The sequence below is a fragment of the Moschus berezovskii genome, chromosome 25 (genome assembly GCF_049115385.1).
Source record: "Moschus berezovskii isolate FMDL1 chromosome 25, NW_MosBer_1.0, whole genome shotgun sequence".
NCBI classification, from domain to species: Eukaryota; Metazoa; Chordata; class Mammalia; order Artiodactyla; family Moschidae; genus Moschus; species Moschus berezovskii.
Window position 1 is genome coordinate 10,627,071 of NC_142484.1, and position 19,194 is coordinate 10,646,264.

Sequence of the window (19,194 nt, forward strand, 5' to 3'; positions counted from 1 at the left end):
GTGGGGGGGCTTTCTGACACTTGATTACTCGCTCTATGGCTCAGCGGGGGCTGCGGGTGGGTAGGAGCCACTAGAAGCTTTTCTGGTGGCTTCCATGGAGGGCACTTGCTGTCTGGCTCAGGCAGGAGTGGTCTCCTGACCTCACTGGCTGTGCCACTACCTAGCTGTGGGATGCTGAGCAAGTCACTCCACCTCTCTGGGCCTCAGTTGCCTGATCTGCAAAATGAGGGGTGGGGCTAGATGATCCCTAAGGACCCTGACAGCACTGGGGGGGGGGGCGCTCCACGGAGGGCTCCCCAAGGCCCTGCCTCCCCTCCCTGACCCGGGGGCCACCCGGTGCTGACCCACCTTCCTTCTGCAGCGCCCTAGTGGGTGAGGAGGGCTGACAGTGCACAGTGAGGGCCACACTGACCACATGGCAGCTGATCTTACAGAAGGACTTGCAGCTGGTTGTGGTTTAGGCTGACTGGCGACCCCATGGACTTTAGCCCGCCAGACTCCCCTGTCCATAGGATTCTCCAGGCAAGAATACTGTAGTGGGTTGCCATACCCTCCTCCTGGGGATCTTCCCAACCCAGGGATCAAACCCATGTCCCCTGCATTGGCAGGAGGATTCTTTACCGCTGAGCCACCAGGGAAGCCCTTGCAGCTGGTGAGATGCTGCTTGCTTTTCTTTGTCTTCAGGTTGCCCTGATACTTGAGTACCTCTTCCCCTAGACTCATCTCTAAGTTCCAAGGGGGTCAATAAAAGGTCTTCCCATTTTTCTGTCCCTTGACAAAGGAAGGGAAGGGCTGTTTCACATGCAGGAGGGAGTTGGGCGGTGAACAACAACAGGTCCTCTGAGGAGCAGGCTGTCACCTCCCGTCCTGCTCAAAGCCCAGCCCCGCCCGGCCCCACCCAGCAGAGCCAAGGACCTGAGCCCCAGGGCAGCCAATTCCCAGTACTTACTGACTGCGAGTCCTTCGTCCGAGTGCAGCAGAGGAACACTTTGAGCCGGCGTGACCAGCTGGTGGCCTGACCCTCTTCTAAGCGGTGCCTGCAGTGGGGGAGAGTTGGTATGTGTGAGGTCAGAGGGCTGGACCAGAAGAGCTGGGCCCAGACGTTACAGAAACAGGGCAGCCTGTTCCCAGGACCCCAGCAAAGGGCTCCCTGGCAGGAGGGTCTGGGGGGGCAATAGGCCTGGGTGAGGTCAAAGCCGGGTGGCCAGTGAGCTGTCAGCCTGCAGGGCTCTCCCTGAGGGGCTCCTGCTTGCCTAAGACGGTGCGCTGCTGGCCAAGGCCAGGGCCTGTGCTTCCAGCTTCTGACATGGACACCAGCACATCCAGGGGGCTTCAGAGCTCAGAGCCCGAACTCGGGGCCGCCCTGAAGCCCACTCCAAAGGCTCCAATCAAGGGCCCTGGGAGATGGCGGGAGGGTGCTGGGCCTCCCTGCCGATTTGTTCCACGTTGGGAGCAGACCTGCTGGCCAGACCTGTTCCCTTCTCAGAAAGGATTTCTCTCATCTCTGTACTTGGGGAAGCTAAAGGGGCTGAATGAGGTTCAGCATGCTGCAGCGCCTTAGATCCATTATATTACAGGGGAGAAGGCCCTGCCCTTCATCTGCATGGTTGGCTCCTCTCCATTCCCCCACCTTCACCCCCAGCCCCAATGGGTATGGCTGCTCTGATGGGGAGGCAGGGTACCCAGGAGTCTGCACTCAGTGCGAGAGTGATTGGCCAGTTATCCATGGAGACCCTTCCAACGCTGAGTGTCCAGAGGTCAGTGTGTGTTTTGAGTATAAAGATTACAGATCCAGCATTAAAAATGTAAATTTCCAGACTGAGCAAGAGGGGCTGGCTGGCTTTTGTGACATGCATCCTCCCCACCAGCCCTTTCAGAGCCTGGTGCTGGGTGGTCAGGAGGGGCAGGCTCTGAATGACCCTGGATGCCTGCAAGGCACTTAGCATCCATCAGGAGTGACAGGCCAGGCGGTCGCTGCCTCCACCTCCTCTGCAGCTAACAGCCGCTTCCTGCTCCCAATCCTGGTGCCACAGCGCTACAGGCCACAAGGACAGGGGAAGCCACAGGGCCGTCAGGGCGACAGGAGTGGGTTAGGAAACGGCAAGGGACTTGCTGTTTCTGGAACCTGCCAGCCCTAAGGGACTTGGGCAGCCTCATATCCTAAGCCAATGTACCCCCTACTAGGGGCTGGATGAAGGGACAGCATGCTGGCTAAGCTGAATTCCCAAAACATCGTGTTCTTTAACTCTTTCTAACCAAACTGCCTGTCAAACATTCAGTTTCCTCCCGTCCCTCTGGGAGATTAAGTCCTGTATATGCTACTGCAGTACCCTTTAAGCCCACCAGGGGGCAGATGGAGCCAATGACACGTTTGGCCTAATACATCCGTTGGGCTACAGAGACCAAGACGGAGAGAGAGAGCCACTCTGTCTGGACAGAAAGTTCATGGACCTGGCACCCCTCTGCCCTGGGGCTCACGAAAGCGAAGGGAGGGCAGACACTCCTGCAGAGATCCAAAGTCAGGCTCCCAAGGAGCAGTGGTGCGAAGAACCCATCCCAAACCCTACCAGATTTCACTGGAAGGAGAAGGGGCCCAGGACTTGAGCAGCTCCCTGACTCCCAGAAACTAAAAGAACCCACCGGTGTGGAGCAGCACGGCTTGTGCACAAAGCCAAACCTGGAAGTGGATGAAGGGTCAGCAGGCTTGAAAAATGTCCTTGTTAAGGAAAACTTTCTGTTGGTCTAAGAGCAGAGCGAGGGGGCCAGGGGGAAGAGCCGGAGAGGTGGTCACAGTAACGCAGTCATGGACTGGGCTGCCCTCTCCAGCCCACCCGAGAGCTGCAGAAACCACAACAGGTGGGGGACTAGGAGCTTGAGGCCTCTTACAACCTGCACAGGGCCCGGAACCGCTGGAAGACTTACTAATTCAGATGACAGCCACCGCCAACCACCTCCACTGTAAAGGCATTGGCTGCCCTGGGCCCCAAAGGCAATTATCCAGAGTACGGGAGAGGAATTCCCTCCCCCCCCCTCCAGGGCCCCTGGAGTCCAGAAACCAGGTCAGGTGGGGGCATGTGCTCGGAATGAGCAAAATGGGACGGGTGGTGGTGGCCAGCTGTGCTGCCGGGAGAAACAACGGGCTCTGGGGCCTTGGCTTCCAAACCTGGCATTTGGGGCTGGGAGGTAGCCAGTCCAGGCGCGGGTGTGGCTCTGGTTGCATGACCCAGCTGATGTGGAGCACCCAGGGGGGCTGGACGGAGGGGTGTAGGAGGGTGGGGTGGGGACTGGGGCAGCCCGCTCCCCTGGGTGAGGGCTCCCAACCTTGCTGCCCTGGGCTGGGGGTGGAGTGCCAGCTCCACTCCCCCACCAACCTGACCCGGGGCACGTGGCCTGCCCTCCCTGGGACTCGGACCGCTCATCTGTAGAATGGGTCTCAGCCGCACCAGAGTTGGCAAAAGGATGAAACGGACTGCTGGTGGGAGTGCAGGGCCTAACCCGGGACAGAAGCTCGATGAACGGGAGCCACTGTGGCCTACCCTGGAAGCCCCTCTGCTCTTTTTCTTTCAATAAACAGAACTCTGTGACCGTCCTGGATGCCCTGCCTCATTTTCTCTGCCTCCCTCCTTCTTCAAAACACTGTGCAAAACATCTCCTCCGGCAAGAAGCCTGCCTTGGTTAACCTCCTCCAGCCCCCTTAATCCTAGAGGCAACCTCACCTAGTGGTTAAGTCAGGGCTCTAAGGCCAGACTGACTGAGCTTGGTCCCAGCACCACTGTTTGCCAGCTGTGCAACCTCAGGCAAGTCACGTAACCTCTCTGTGCCCCCGTTTCCTCATCTGTATCACGGGGATGACATGAACAGCGACCTCAGGGAGTTAGTCTAAGTTAATACGTGCACTTCTGGGCTCGCTTGTCCGAGTGCTTCCTACTCTCATGTTTTTAGCCCTGAAGATGATCTGAGCATGAAGCTCCCGTGAGTGCCCGTGTTCATCACTCTGATAAACCTCACGGCAGCTACATGAGGCAGGAATGATCGTGTTCCCACTTCACAGACCAGGAAACTGAGGTAAGCCTTGGGCCAGCAGCTGGGGCTCACACAGGTTGAGATGCAGTGAGGGAGGCGCGGGGCCGACCTCTGCCTGCCCAGGGTCAGCAAGTCCCACCCCCCGCCTGGCCCACTGACCGCAGGTTGTAGGTCCGCAGGTTGCGCTGCCTCCTCTTGGTGGCCCTCAGCTTGACGAAGGTGCGGCCCGTGGGGTCGAAGACGCAGAGGACGGTGATGCACACGCTCAGGATGACCACCCAGTTGCAGACGACCATCCCTGCAGAGGAGGGGTGGGAAACCAAGGGGCATGGCACTGGGGACACCTCTCTGACCCTGAAGAAAGGGGCGCTGGGGCCTCCCTACCTCAAAATGCTTCTGGGGCCCTACAGTCAGACTCCAAAGGCCCAAGCCCCAGCCTCTGGCTACATGGCCGTCCCCTGGCTGAGCTGTGACCACCCACCACGCCCCCGTCAGGCCCATCCTTGGCACAGAGCAGATGGCTATGTGGGTTTCCAGAGCCCTGGTCAGCTCTGTGCCTGCTGCTGTGCACTCCCAGACCAGGGCCCCCCGAGGTGGGGACAGCGGACCTCAGGATGAAGGCTACAGCCTCACCTAGCCAATCCATCAGCCAAGCTCACAGAAACTGTTTCCTTCTCAAGGTACCTGAGCTTACTACCCTTTAACCTGGCCCCCCGACCCCAATCTCAGGGTTAGAGTCAGGGCTGGCTGTGTCCCCTCCACCTCAGGGTTACCTGAGTGCTCAGTCACTCGGTCACGTCTGACTCTTTGAGATCCCATGGACTGTAGCCCTCCAGGCTCCTCTGTCCATGGGATTTCCCAGGCAAAAATAACGGAGTGGGTTGCCATTTCCTCCTCCAAGAGACCTTCCCAACCCAGGGATCGAATCTTTGTCTTCTGCAGTGGCAGGTGGATTCTTTTACCACTGAGCCATCAGGGAAACCCCTAACCCATGGTTAAGAATGCTGTGTCCCCTCCACCCCGGGACTGCCCTCTCTAACCTGGCCTGGCCCCTCCACCCCAGGCCCAACCACCATACCGAGCGTGACGTTCTTGGCAGTGAGGTCATTGCAGGAGGTGTAGTACTGGGTGAGCCAGACGATGCCCACGATGGCATAGATGAATTCGATCACCAGGATGGCTGCAAGCAGAGCAGGGTCCTGGCTGAGGGACGGGGAGGCCCTGGAACCTGGGCCAGCTCCTCAGCAGCAAACCACGCAGAGGCCCGGGGAGTGTGGCCATCCCATCCCCTGCTCTGGTTTGTGTGCCCTCAGGCCCTGACACCTCTTTGAGAAGGTGACTGCAAAGGCGGATGATGAAGAGGCATTTCCCTGCTCTTTCAGGAATTAGAGTTGTATCTGTGAACTTTGGAATCAGACGTGGGGCTTCCCTGGTGGCTCAATGGTAAAGAATCCGCCTGCAATGCAGGAGACCCAGGTTTGATCCCTGGGTTTGGAAGATCCCCTGGAGGAGGAAATGGCAACCCACTCCAGTATTCTTGCCTGGAGAATCCCATGGACAGAGGAGCCTGGCAGGCTACATTCCATGGGGTCGCAAAGAGTCGGACACGACTGAGCGACTAACATGTATCTTAGGCAAGTTACCTAACCTCTCCATTTCCTCCACTGTAAAATGAGTGATGAGGTCCATGGTTCAGGGCTATGAGAACTGGGGGACAGTTCCATTTCATGGAAATGGCTGTTCCCAGGGAGGCGGCCTCTAGCGCTTGAGGCAAAAAGAGGAACAGGGTGAACCAGCTGCCCAAGGTGCCCTGTCGAGGGCTGAGCCCAGGGCTCACATGGGGTTGGGTGTGGGGAGCAGGGGGGAGAACGGATGCCCCCCAACCCCACCCCGGGGACAGCACTGGAAGCCCTAGCTCCACAGGCAGCCCCGTGTGGCAGCCAAGAGTCCAGACTTCGGAGTTTGACAACCTGGGTTCAGATCTCAACTCTGACATCTGCACACTTGTTGGCTGTGTGACCTTAAGGGAGCGAATCAACCTCCTTGGGCCCCAGATTCTTCATCTGCAAAATGAGACCGACAAAGGGCTCCTCCCTGAGTTAACATAGGAAGAGGGCTAAGCTCTGGCCACGGGAGCACAAGAGTGTCCAGCAGGAGTGACCAGGGGAGGCAACTGAACCCAAGTCCAGGAGGAGGAGGCAGGTGGATCCTCAGGGAGCTGGCCTAGGCTCCTGAGGGGTTCCCCAGGATGGGGAGGAGGGGCTATTTGGAGAAGGATCACAAAGCAGCTGAAGAGACACACACAGCCTAGACAGAACAGAGGTCAGCAAGCTTTTTCCGTAAAGGGCCAGAGAGTAAATATTTTAGACCTTGTGGGTCATATTCTCCATCACAACGACTCAGCTCTGCCATGGTTGTACAGAAGCAGCCAGAGGTGGGAAGTACTAAATGAGTGAGTGTGGCTGGGTTCCAATAAAACTTTATTTAAAAAAAGAAACACACAGCTGGCAGGATTTGGCCCTCAGGCTGCAGTCTGCGCACCCCTGGTCCAGAAGTGGGTGCAGGGAGTCTGCCTGTTTGCTGCTGGCCCCTGGTGCTGGCTGAATGAATGTTGGGCACAGGATGGGGGTGGGTGGCCCTTACCCAGGCGCACGTAGAGCACGTACTGCATGGATTCGCGGGGCTCTGTGTAGAGGATGCCACCGCGCATGCTCAGCCAGATGATGGCCATCTCGGCGATCATGCAGCTCAGCAAAATGCCCAGGTAGCCGCGGCCGTGGTCCACCAGGTTCAGGGAGCAGGCCTCGTCCGGGTTGTAGACCAGGCCGAAGAGCACCACGGACAGGATCACAAACCTGGGGGAATGCGCAAATGAGAGGGCAGGCGGCCACGCCCAGCCTGGACTCCAGGGTGGAGGGCTTCACTGATCCGGGCAGGGGACCACCGTCCACCAGGCAGTGGGGCCCTCTGAGGACACTGGCACCCAGGGACAAGGCAGTGGGAGCAGAGAGCCCAGGGCTAGGTCAGCTCCCAGAGTGGCCAGGCAGGGTCTTTGGGCTCCGTGCGGGTATTGCCCTAAAGTGGGTGGATGTTTCAGCACTGACTCCTGGAACAGGGTCAGGACAGAGGGTCAGAAGGTCTCCCCCAGGCCTGTGACGCCACCCCCACCCAGGCCTGTGCATGGCCCCGAGACTCACCAGGTGGTATGCAGCAGGAAGAGGAAGATGGCTGGCAGGACGAGGTCATCGCTGCCCACAGACCAGCGCCGCCGGAACACCACGATCCCGGGCATGGCTAGCGGCTCTGCGGAGGCTCAGCGGGCCTGGTGCTCACCTCCTGAAACAGAGCAGAGGACCCCCAGGCTGCCCGAGCCGCGGCCGCATCCAGGGTCACCGTGCTCCTGGCCAGGCAGGCCCAGCAGCAGGGGCATCCTCCCAGTCCGACATCCCCAGGGCTTCAGTCCCATCCCTGGGCAGGACCCACCTCCCACCATATCCATCCCCCTGGAGCCAGTATCCAAAACTGCAGTAGCCAGACACTGGCTTCAGGCTAACCCCCGAGGACTTGCCTGTCCCCAAGGGTGGCACAGGCCCCTTGAGATGAGCTCAGCCTGGGGTTACCCCAACGGGAACTGCTTAGCTCCACTAAAGACCTTGGCTTATTCCTGCCCCCCTCCAAGGGATCAGGGGACCCCCACCCACCTATCCAGTGCCTGCAGTCCTTGGCGTGGGGTGGGGGTTTCCTAGCCCAAGCCTGAGCCTGTCTCCCAGCATGAGCCGAGCCAAGGAGGTGGAAGGCTGAAAGCGTTGGGGAAGGTGGCGGGTGAGCGCACGCGTGGGGCTGGCACACATGGAGGATGGGAGCACCCAGCACATACTAGTTGCTCAGTAAATATCTGGTGAATGAGGTCTTCCGTTTTGTGTTTTGCTGGAATGCCAGGACACTCCATGACCTGATTTTGCACCCATCAGACAGAATCCCCAACCACAGCGATGCCCCTTGGTAGGGAAGGACCTGGTTGAGACGGGGTGGTCGGGGAGAGGGGGTCAGGAGTGTGGCTGGGGTGCCCAGCTTCTCTGCTAGAAGGGCAATGGGCAAGCCCTGGGGGTATCCCATCCTCCTGGCAGCCGCCCTCCACCCTCCCCCTGAGCCATGCAGTCTCTACTGCCCAGATCCCAACTCTCTGAAGTAGCTGAATTCAAATTAGCCGCAGGGAAGCTTGGGGAGAAGGGCCCAGGAGTCTGATCCCCCTCCTCCCAAGAGCCCCAGGAACCAGGGCAGTGGCGTGGGCCACTGGCTCCCCACAGGGGGCCGGTGGGGAGACACCGGGGAGGGGTGAGCATCTCCTCTGGCTCTCCTCCCCCAGGGCACAGGGATCTCAATGGGGCAGGGGGCATCCAGCCCCGCGCTCAACTCAGTGGAGAAACCCCAGCCACTGGAGGCTGGGCGCTGGTGGGCCGCTGGCCCCAGGCTGGCAGAGGCTTACATGGCACCTGGTCCCGGGTTGGCGGCAAGTCCTCCTCTCCCCGGTGACGGCTCCAGGGAAGAAGAGCGGCCGTGGAGACCAGCATCACTCGGCAAGTGGCCAAGTCTCCCCGGCCGGTGGGCACGGCCCTCGGGGTGGGCCGGGGGGTGTGGGGCCAGGTGGCCGGCCCAGCGCATCCGGCCCGGCCCGTCTCCGTCGCCCTCTCCCGGGTGCAGCCGCTTCATCCGGCCGCTGCCAGGCTGCTCCCAGCGAGGTGGCGGCCCGCGGGCGGCGTGCTAGCCTGCCGGGGTCGTGCCTACTCCTCCCCCCACCCTCAGGAAGTGACATCATCCCACTCTCTCCAAGGAGGAGTCGGAGCGCGGATTCTGGGAAGCGGGAGAAGGATGGAGAGCCCGGAGCTGCGTGGCGGGGCGTCCGGGGGCGGGGGGCTGGACCGCGCCTGGAGGCCGGGGCGTCCAGTCGCCTCTCGTTGACGAGGGGTCGGAAGGAGCGGCCGGGCGGGCTGGGAGGGGCTGGGACGCCGGGCTGGGCAGGACGGAGCCGCCAACAGCTGGGATGGCAGCCGCCAGCCCCTCCCCGACGCCAGGTGGCCCCCGGAGGGTGAGGAGCAGCGTGGGGCTGGGCTCGGGGGTTCCCACACACACGTGAAACCACTTCGAGGTCCCAGCAGGTGCAGCAGCCGCTCTCAGCAGGCCAGACCCCCGGCAGAGGAACGGGAGGGCTGTCCCAGAGGGGCTGGCGGGCACGGGCTGCCCTGCCAGGAGCCCAGGACATCTCGCTTTCAGGGGTACAACCAGTGAACCCTTCCCAGCTGCCTCCTCTCCCAGCCCTTCACCTCTTAGAGTCTAGAATGGCTAAAACTCCCTCAACTCACACATTATGACCTAATAAGCTCACAGGCGGCCCCACCCTCCCGGCTCTCAGGTAGGAGAAGTAGGGGGGTGGGGAGCCTGGCACCCCTGCAGAGGGGGCTGAAGATCTCTCAAGACCCCTGAGTGATACGAGTGGCAGCCTCTGCCCCCCAGCTCGACGAGGTGGGGGGTGGCACCCAGCTGACGGCCATGGTTGGTGCCAGTCCCACCTAGGTCATCTGGCAGGGCGGCTGCAGGCTGACCCCGCTGGGATGCCCGGTAACAGTCCTGGGGACCACACCCCGCGACCTCCAGGGCCGGCGCTGCCTGGCTCCCAGCCCCGGCTCCATCACCCATTCCCGGTGCGACTTACTAGTTGCGCCTCAGTTTCCCCATTTGTAAAATGTCGACGGTCCCCACCTGCCAAGGGTCTGGTGCGGACCATACGAGAGGCCTTGGCAGCGCTGGACGAAGCCAGCGGTGGTCTTAGCTCAGGAGGGTGAAGCAGAGAGAGAGCGTGTGAACTGCGTGGACGAGCTGTCCCTCCCCTGCCTGGGCTAGCGGATTCTCCGGCTGGTCACCACCAGGTCATGGGGGGGTGTGGGGGGTGGTGATGACAGGGCCTGTGCTGCTGCTGGTGGGGGGGAAGGATGGGCCCCACTACTCCATGTGGATTCAGAAATCTCAGGACTGCTATTTTTAAGGGCCTGAAAGACGCCCTTTCTCTCGAGACCCCAGCCCTTCACAATGGGGGCCTGTTCCCCTGCTGGGGATGTGATTTCATCTGGAGGAAATGTCTCAGGATGGGGGAGGGCAGAGGCTACATCCTGGTCTGAGGAGGCCACAAAGCATCTCCTCTGACTCTCCTCCCCCAGGGCACAGGGGTCTCAATTGGGCAGGGGGCATCCAGACCAGCGGCACTTCCAGGGGAGGGGTGGTGCCCCCTTCAGCGGGGGCAGAAAAGCAGCATTGCTGGGTGCCTCCCATGCCCCTGGCTGGAACCGCCCAGGAAGGTGTGAATGCCCAGGATGCTCCCCACACAGGGGTGGAATGACTTGAGTGGCGCTCCGAGGTCCCTTCTTCCTCCACTCACAAAGCCCAGTTTCCTTGATGGGGGTTCAGGCCTTTGATTTAAGTATGAACCAACCTCGGAGTTCTTCTTTCTAAAAATGCAAAACTCTTTTTCAAAAATGCACAGGCTGACCCCTACTTTACAAACCATCCATGGCTCCAGGGGTCTGCAGGATGAAGTCCAAGCCTATCAGGCAGCACCTAAGGGCCACAGCAGCTGGCAGGCAGGCTGTGCAGCCTTGGGCAGGGGCCTTGCCCTCGCTGAGTCCCCGACCCCTCGGGATCCGAGGCAGGGACACACACAGAGCCGCCTTCTGCCTGGGGAGGCACTCCAGTGCCCCCTCACATTCCCTCCCCCTCTCCCAACCCCCAAACTTGCTGCTCCCTTAAAAACACCTCATTGGAATCTGTGCTTTGTTTATCCTAGTTCCTCTGGCAGTCAAAATCCTACTCATCTTTGTAAGCCAACCGAAAGCCAGCCCTCTTCGAAACCCTCCCTGACAGCACCCCCCGCCCCCTTCTCATGGAGAACAGGCCGTGCCCCCTTATGGGAGCCCCTCATCTCAGTGCCCTGGGCACACTGGCTTACACTTGCTGATTCCTTGTTGCCCATCCCGGTCCTGCTCAATGGAGAGTCCCGGGGGGTGTGGGGGGTGTGGGCCAGGTAGTGCTGCTCTCCTTCACATCACAGCCCCCTTCTCTTCCCCCTGGAGTGTGAACACAGCCACTCTCCCCCTGGGCAGCCCTGGCCCCTCCAGACCACTGCTCCATCCTCCTGAAGCAGCTGTAAGGGTAGGAGACATGACTCCCGCCCCCTTAGTTCAAATCCTTCACTTTGGAGGAAAGGTCCCTCCCCAGGGCCCCCACCCCAATCACTCTCAGAGGACCACCCTCTCCTCTGGCTGTCTTAACTATTCTAGGGCTCCAGTTTCTCCAGCGCAAAAGGGGGACAACCTCAGCCCCCCAGAAGGCTGTGGCAAGAGTGGGCTGGGACGAGGTCACAGAGGTCTGCACAGGTCCTGGCAGAGCCCAGGCTCCACTCGCGGGTGGGTGGGGGGATCCTATCAACAGGGCTTCCGGGGGCTTCCTGGCAGGGTGACCTGTGACAGGTGCCAGGGTCTGGGCAGGTGTTGTTGGGATGCCCATGATTGGCTCCAGTTGATTAGAAAGGGCTGGACTGAGCTGACATGAGTCCTAACAGGGTCCTCTGCCCTGCCATAGGCTTTGGAGGGCTGCTATTTAGAGCACCCAGGCTGGGCCTCATCCCCTGACCCAAAGGTCCCCTTGGGCTCACCCCTGGGAGCAGGCTCCAGGGAGAAGTGCCCCTCAGCAGTGGGTCCCGGCTGATAGGGTGCTGAGAGCTCCCGGGGGGAAGGATGAAGGCACACAGAATTCCAGCTTGAGCTGGTGGGAGGTGGGACATCATCTCGCTAGCCTGCAGTGGGGCCAGGGCACCAGAGTCAGGCTCAACCACAGGGGACAGGATGACGTGCTGTGGGAGGCCCGTGCAGCAGCCTCTAGGTCAGCCCATGAGATTTCCCACCTGGCAGAGGTGGCCTCGAGCATCTGGGCCCAAGGATGGGCTGGAAGTTGAGCCTGAAGGAAGGGATGACAGCCAGGTCCAGGCCACTAGGATACATCTGATATCAGCTGAGCACCTTCCACGTTTTGAGCCCCAGATGAATAGCCTGCCATCCTCTCAGCAGCGAGGCAGGGTGACAGCCTCGCTTCACTCCACGTGGGTCTGGGTCCTGGCTCTGCACTTCAGGGCTGTGTGGCCGTGGGCAAGTTACTTCACCTCTCTGTGCCATGGTTCCTTATTTCTAAAATGGGGCTAAGAACAGCAGCTACCTTGGAACTGTCACAAGGGTTAAATTAGTCACATACACTGAAGCCAGCACCTGTCACAGATGCTCAGCCAACGTGGCTCTTCCGCTAATATTTTCATTGAAAATGAGGAGGCTGAGGCTCAGAGGCCCTGCCCAACACCTTCTGAGGAGCAGGAGGCTGGGCAGGCAAGACATTCGGGTCCTTCCTCCTGCCACCCAAAGCCCACGCCCACTGCAGGAATGTCAGGCTTAGAAGGGATCCTGGAAACAGTCCCGGGGCCCCCATTTATGGGAGGAAACAAGTTCAGGAAGGCCCCAGAGGCGCCCAGCTTTCCCATTATGTCCTTCCCAGCGGGAGCTGGACATGCAGCCAGAGTCTCCGAGCCGGCCCGGCCCTTCCCTGCCACACAGCACATGCCTTCTCCACTCCTGAGAGCCGCTCGCATTAGTAGAGTGTGGCCCCAGGGAGCCTGGGCTAAGATCCTCTCTCACACTCTGGAAACAGAACCCTCTCGGAAGCCAGCAAAATCCACATGAGCTCCCTTGCTGGAGATCAACCCTAAAGAAGGCATCAATCACTTGAGCAGTTTCAAACAGACCCATCGGCGGCTAGCTCTCCACCGCCCGGCAGGTGGGGTCCCTGTGGCTCTGCAGCTTAGCTGGCAAAGGAGAGGAGGAGACCTTAGTCCCGAGCCCACCTTCCCTGGATCCTGAACAGCCCTGCCAATTGAGGCTGGTGACCGGGCCAGGTCCAGCCAAACTCCAGAGCTGCCAGTCCCAGACCAAGGGCAGCATCCGCAGGACAGAAAGTCACCGCCCCTCCAGACCTCAGTTACCTCTTCTGGAGAACGAGGAGCCTGGACTAAGGGAGGCTGATGTTTTTGTATTTGTTAACATTTATTTGCATCCAAGGCTGCATGTGCCTATATAGGAACCCAAAATAATGAAAAGGTGGAATATAAATGTGAAAACAAACTTGAGAACAAAAACTAAGTAAATTAAAATAGAAGACTGGGGAAACCATCGTCCATGTGCAAGACATAAAGCCCATCATAGGAGCTGCATGTAAAACTAGCGTTAGCCTCCATGCTGCCTGGTGGCCAAAATGAAAAGGGAAATTGGGTAGTCTGTATGCACTCTTTCGGGCTTCCCAGGTGGCACAGTGGTAAAGAATCCACCTGCCAATGGATGCAGGAGACGTGGGTTTGATCCCTGGGTCGGGAAGATCCCCTGGAGAAGGGCATGGCAACTGGCTCCAGTATTTTTGCCTGGAAAATTTCACAGATAGAGGAGCCTGGTGGGCTACAGTCCATGGGGTCACAAAGAGTTGGACACAACTGAGCATGCACACGCGTGCAAGGCCTCTTTCAGCACTCTGTAAGGTGTTGCATTCCCCGGGGCTCTGAGGGGAGGGCCCAGGACTCGAATTTCCATAATGAATGGGATGCCCCAGTGCGACAAGGCTTTGAAATGAGAAGATGCTCCCAAAACGGTGAAAGGGACCTGCTGCCTCCTAGGCCCTCTGGGTCCGTCTGTGTTGGCCGCTGGAGCTTGACTAGTCTTGAAGGGTGGTCCTCTGATGTGGAGGACTGACCGCAGGGAGGTGAGCCCCCGGGCAGGTAGCAGGGCGAGTGCTGGCCCCCAGAGGCTCGGTCCCAGCTGGGACAGGCTCACCAGGGCTGCCCCCTGGCCTATGTGGGCTGGCAGACGCCTCCTGCCCTCTTTATCTCTGTCCAGAGCACGGGCTCCGGGGGTGGTGGGCTCCTGGCACGGCCACTGCTACTCAGCCGAGTGGCTTGTTAGGGAGCTCGTTAACCTCTCTGCTGGCGTGCGAGACTTAAACGGGAGCACCTGCAGAGGGAGGGGCGCGGCGCGTAGGAACCAATCATCTCCCGAGCTTGCGGGGCGGTTCCGGGTGATGGAGGAGAGCTCCGCCCATCGCGAGGTGGGGACTCAGCCCTTCTGCGCCCTCCAGCATTTGCCAATTGCCTATCGAGTCTGGGGCCTCCGCTAAGCCCTTTGTGCACATAACTCACTCCGTCCTCATTGGAGGCACCGCTATTACCGTATTTTACAGAGGACGTGATCTGCCCCGGGTCACATAGCCTAGTTCCACAGCCCTTGTCTTAACCGCCACTTCAGAGGAGCAGGATCCAATTAAATGCGTTTCTGAACCCTGGGAGCGGGCTACTTATGCTCCCCAACCCGGTGGAGGGAGGCGCCAGGGCCTTGGGGACCACAACCCACTTTCTGGGTCTTCTTCTGGTTCCAGACTCTTGGTCCCACCACTAGGGAGAGACTGTGAGCATCGACCCCATTCCCAGATGAGGAAAACTGAAGCGGAGGAGAGGCTGTTCCACAGGCTGCCTGCAGGTGCGTGGGCTGCTGGAAAGTTTATGTGTCCCCTTACTCCAGCCTCATCAGGCTGCAGGGCTGGGATTTCAAAGCAGCCTCCTGGAGTTACTTCAAAGGAAACAATGTCTCTGCCCCTAGGTCTGACTCCTGCTTGCCTTGCAAGTCCCTCTGCCTCCCAGGTGTGAGGATCTCGGAGAGGCGAGGGGTGGGGGAGGGTGGCGAAGGAGGTGACAGAGAGTGAACTTGCGTGGGCCGGGGGCCGCCCGCCTGGGCCGAGGTGTGCGCAACCGGAGTCCGGGGCCGAAAGCTGTTGCTTTTCACACATCAGCTGTGCCGGAGCAGAAGGCAGAGGCGAGCCTGCCCAGGGCTGGGGACGGATTTCGGCAAGAGATGGGTCCTCACACGCCCAGGCCCTGGGACAGAAACAGGTGCCTGGTGAGGCCTGCAGCAGGGAATTAGCGGGGGATGCTGCTGTCTCTTCTCCCACCCCACACTGCCCACCCCCCACCAGGGTTTCAGGCTCATGAGCACCTTTCCTGCACCGCCTCTACCCAACCAGGGCAGCCTTGAAGGACCCGGGGAGGTGCCTCCTACTCCCCTCACTAGGAACCTGTGGGTGGGCAGGACTGTTTTCATGTCACAGGGAAACTGAGGTTCCGAGGTTAAGCAGCCTACTGAGCGAGGGGCCACGTCAGGCTTTGAAACCGGACCTCCCTGCAGTGTCCTCTCCAAGCCCACGAGCGTCCATATGTTACTCACTCAGTCGTATCCAACTTTACGACCCCGTGGACTGTAGCCCACCAGGCTCCTCTGTCCGTGGAATTTTCCAGGCAAGAATACCGGAGTGGGTTGCCATTTCCTTCTCCAGGGGATCTTCCTGGCCTAGGGATCGAACCTGGGTCTCCTGCATTGCAGGCAGATTCTTTACCATCTGAGCTACCAGGGAAGACCATGAGCATCTGTGGCGCCCCACAAACCAGCACTCTGGGGCTTGGGCACAGATTCAGGGAAGAGGATGAAAAGAAGCAGCCCCACTTACTGGGGGCCCACACCTACAGCCATGCTGGGCTGGACCTGGCGATGGCACCAGCAATTATTCTATCACCAGTTATTTAAAAAATAAATTCTTGCGTAGCGTTTCCTACATGCCAGTTACAGTAGTGGGCAGTTCATTGGTATCACCAACTTTAATTTCATCTTTCTAGCAACCCTATGAGCCACGTGTTATTGTCAACCCCATTTTACAGATGAAGAAACAGGCCCAGAGAAGTTAGGTCCCTTGCCCAGGGTCACTCAGCTAGTGAGAGCTGGGCCGCAAGCTTCCAGTCTGTGCCCTCGGCCCCTCCCGATGAGCCCTCATCAGGGCTCCGTTTAGCACAGAGGCTCCAGCTTCGCGTTCTCACGCTAATTATTTTCCACTCGTCTACAACAAGCAGAATTTGCCATCTGCCACGGGCCCTGTCACTGACACCAGCCAGCTCCCTGGGAATCAATTGAGGCCTTTCGTTCCCTGCTAGTTGTTCTGGGAGGGAGGCTGGCTGCTGGGGGATGAGTTTGGGGGGGCCGCCGCCCAGAGAGGCAGCGGGATGCGCCGTACTCCGGGCACGGCAGTCAGGCCGGGCCCTCCTTCCACCCTGCAGCCCTCCCTGGTCCTCTCCTCCAGCTTTGTCCCGGGCCAGAATGGACTCCTTCCGGAGAGCAGAAGAGATTCCCCTCCGGCCAGTCCAGGTTCTGTTTCTGAATTCTTCCCTGGAGACGGTTTCTGTCCTTTGTCCCACATTCATTCTGGTGCCTGGGGCCGAGGTGCCCTGGGGCGGCCCAGAGAGGCTGGGCTCTGGTCTCCCAGCCCCTGGCCAGTTCCTCCCGCCTGTCTGTGCGTGGAGGCAGGCGCCCATCCCAGGTTTGCTTCTATTTAGGCGGAGTCTTTCCTGCGCTGCCCCTGTGGTCGTGCCACGCACCCCCCTTCCCCTGGGACCCACAGTCTCAAATGCGAACACCTGGAGGGTAATGGCTCCTCCAAGGAGCCCACTGCTGGCTTCCCTCCAGCCTGAGGTGGGACCGCCCTGAGTCTGCATCTTGGTTCTGTTACTTCTAGGTGTCTGTGACCTTCATTTCTCTGAGCCCCTGTTTTTTCATCTGCAGGAGAGGACAACGAAGGTCCCCGCTTCACCAGGAGTCGTGAGGAGTAAATGAAATAACACATCAAAAGCACTCAGCGCCTGGCAAGTGTTCGTTGCCACCATCATTATTTATCCATCATCTTCTCCTGAGAGTGCTTAGACCTCATCCTCACGGCCCAAGTCCCTCACCGCCGGAGCTGTGGCAGGGCCGCTGATCTCTGCGAGCGAGTCAGGCCTCCCGCACAGAAAGGCCCTGCTCCCTACCCCTGGGCACCAGGCTGACCCATGCCTTCCCTCACCTGTGCCAGCCTACAGGATGCCCTGACCCACCTTCTCGGGCAGGGATGGCAGGAATCCCACCTGCCCAGGCTGAGGCCTCACCGGCCTTGCCTCCTTAACCCAGGACGAGCCACAGAGAGATGAGAATCACCCTCCCACAGCTCAGCTCGGACAGAGGAGCTCTGGCCCAAGGCCAGTCCGTGCTCCTGCAGACACCCCTTGTCATCTTTCTCAGAGGTTCAGGGGGTCCCCTGTAGGCCCCTTCCCAGCCCAGACTCTGGATGCCCCAAGGGGCAGAGACCCACCGCTCATGCCAATGTGCTCACTCCAGCGTTCTGCTGGCAGTGCCCCCTGCGGACCTCCTGCCCCTCACCTCCCCCAGGGCCTCTGCTCTCCAGCAAGCCAGTCGCTGGGAACCCCACCAGGCAGTTCATCTGCAGCACTCTGGCCGGGCTTCCAAGAGCTTCCAAGAAGAGACTCCCTGTTTCAGGTGCTGGCGACACCTCCGAGAGGATTTCGCACCCTCCGCTTCGTGAGGAGTCCCCTAGCAAGGCCGCTAATGAGTCTGCTAAGTGGGCACAGCTCGCCTGACGCCTTCCCACCGGGAGCCCTGCCCCCACGCCCCACGTGCCCTGTGCCACCACGGTCCTATCCCGCCTGCCTCTACCGCCTGTACTGGGGGGCTCCCAACTCCGGGGATGGGGGCTGCATGGGCTACTTAGGATCCACAGAGGGGGGCCACCTCCCCGGGCAGCACAGCCATCTAGGGCACAGCCCTGAGCTCGGCTATCGAGTTTCACGTCAACCATTCCCTGGGCATCGCAGAAGTGGGCAGGGATCAAGTGACTGCGTAACACAAGCCCTCTCCCAGGGGACGAGGCCTGCAGAGTCCCCATGTGCCACAGGAGCATCGCTGGAGGTGGCAGGTGCTGCTTCCGTGGTCCCCAGGGCCTCGGCCCAGGCCCAGCCCCTCTGCCCTCCTCCCCTGTGCCCAGCGAGTGGATGGCAGCACTCTCCGGAGTGGGTCTCTCAGGCACCCCCAGGTGAAGGGAGGGGGTCACGACAGGCTGGGGCTTGCAGGCTATGCTGGTTAGAGTGGCTATTAGCTTTTTTACCCACGGGGGCTCCTTGTGACTTTGTGTTTGAGCTAAACAGTCTCAGGGCTTAAAAAGTTTGAGAACCCACTGGAAACAGCCTGACCTCTCAGGTAGGTCCACTCTGGCCTTGGCTTTTAGAGTTCTACTTTAGTTCTACTTTTAGAGTTCTACTTGCTGTTTGGGTGCAGGAGAGAGCCTGGGGGCTCCACCCAGGGGTCTAGGCTAATTCAACCATCACTCGTGTCCGCCTGGCCTGCGCCACAAGGCGCCGAAGGAAACACATACCCAGGTGCTCGGAGACTCCCTCTGGTCCCCTCATTCCCTCACACCTCCTTGGGCACGGCAAAGGCAGGCCCAAGCACGTGACCCCAGCTCTCCAGGGAGGGCTGGGGGCTCCGAAGGCCACTGGATGGAGAACAGCGTAGACCTGCCTTTTGTTCTAGTATCTCTGTCCACTCAGGCGTGCACTGAGCCATGACCTTCAAAGTCAGGACGAGTCAACCACTGCTTTCTCCTCCTCGGGAAAGCAGGACTGGTGATGACAGCGCCTCCCACGTGGGAGACGACAAAGTGAGTTCAAAGTTGTGAAGTGCTGAGAGCTGGGTCCTGCATACAGGGGATGCTGGGTAGCATTGGCCATACATGCGCACACACACCAACCCCCTCCTCACAAGTCCATTAAGACTCCTAAATTCCCCTTGTGGTTGTCACTATTTAGTTGCTAAGCTGTGTCCGACTCTTTGAGACCCAGTGGACTATAGCCTGTCAGGCTCCTCTGATGATGGGACTTTCCAGGCAAGAATACTGGAATGGGTTGCCATTTCCTTCTCCAGAGGATCTTTCCGACCCAGGGAACAAACCCACGTCTCCTGCACTGCAGGCAGATTCTTTACCACTGAGCCACCAAGGAAGCCCCTAAATTCCTCTCAAATAAGATGACAACGCCCAACCATTAGCTATCGAGCTCTGCACCAAGCAGCCCCTCCAGCCCTGCTGTCGGGCAAGCTCATTCCCTGCACCCACGTCCCTCTCCTGCTCATCAGTGGAGAGGCCCCTGCCTGGTGCTTCCATCTCTCCAGACAC

At 59.7% G+C, this 19,194-nt stretch overlaps 1 protein-coding gene across 3 annotated transcripts in view; it reads right to left on the reverse strand.

Moving 5' to 3' along the window:
• DAGLA (diacylglycerol lipase alpha) overlaps positions 1-19,194 on the reverse strand; it is a 66,194-nt gene that overhangs the window by 21,206 nt on the left and 25,794 nt on the right. Inside the window, exons 2-7 of one of the 3 annotated variants that reach the window (XM_055415783.2) lie at positions 7,901-8,037; positions 7,221-7,359; positions 6,667-6,878; positions 5,102-5,203; positions 4,183-4,321; positions 950-1,037 (exon numbers count right to left, since the gene is read on the reverse strand). In XM_055415783.2, coding sequence (XP_055271758.2) covers positions 950-1,037; positions 4,183-4,321; positions 5,102-5,203; positions 6,667-6,878; positions 7,221-7,315 — 636 coding nt within the window. In that variant the 5' untranslated portion in view covers positions 7,316-7,359; positions 7,901-8,037. Of the gene's footprint in view, positions 1-949; positions 1,038-4,182; positions 4,322-5,101; positions 5,204-6,666; positions 6,879-7,220; positions 7,360-7,900; positions 8,038-8,509; positions 9,285-19,194 lie in introns of those variants that run through there. The other 2 variants (XM_055415780.2, XM_055415781.2) reach the window with 2 other exon arrangements.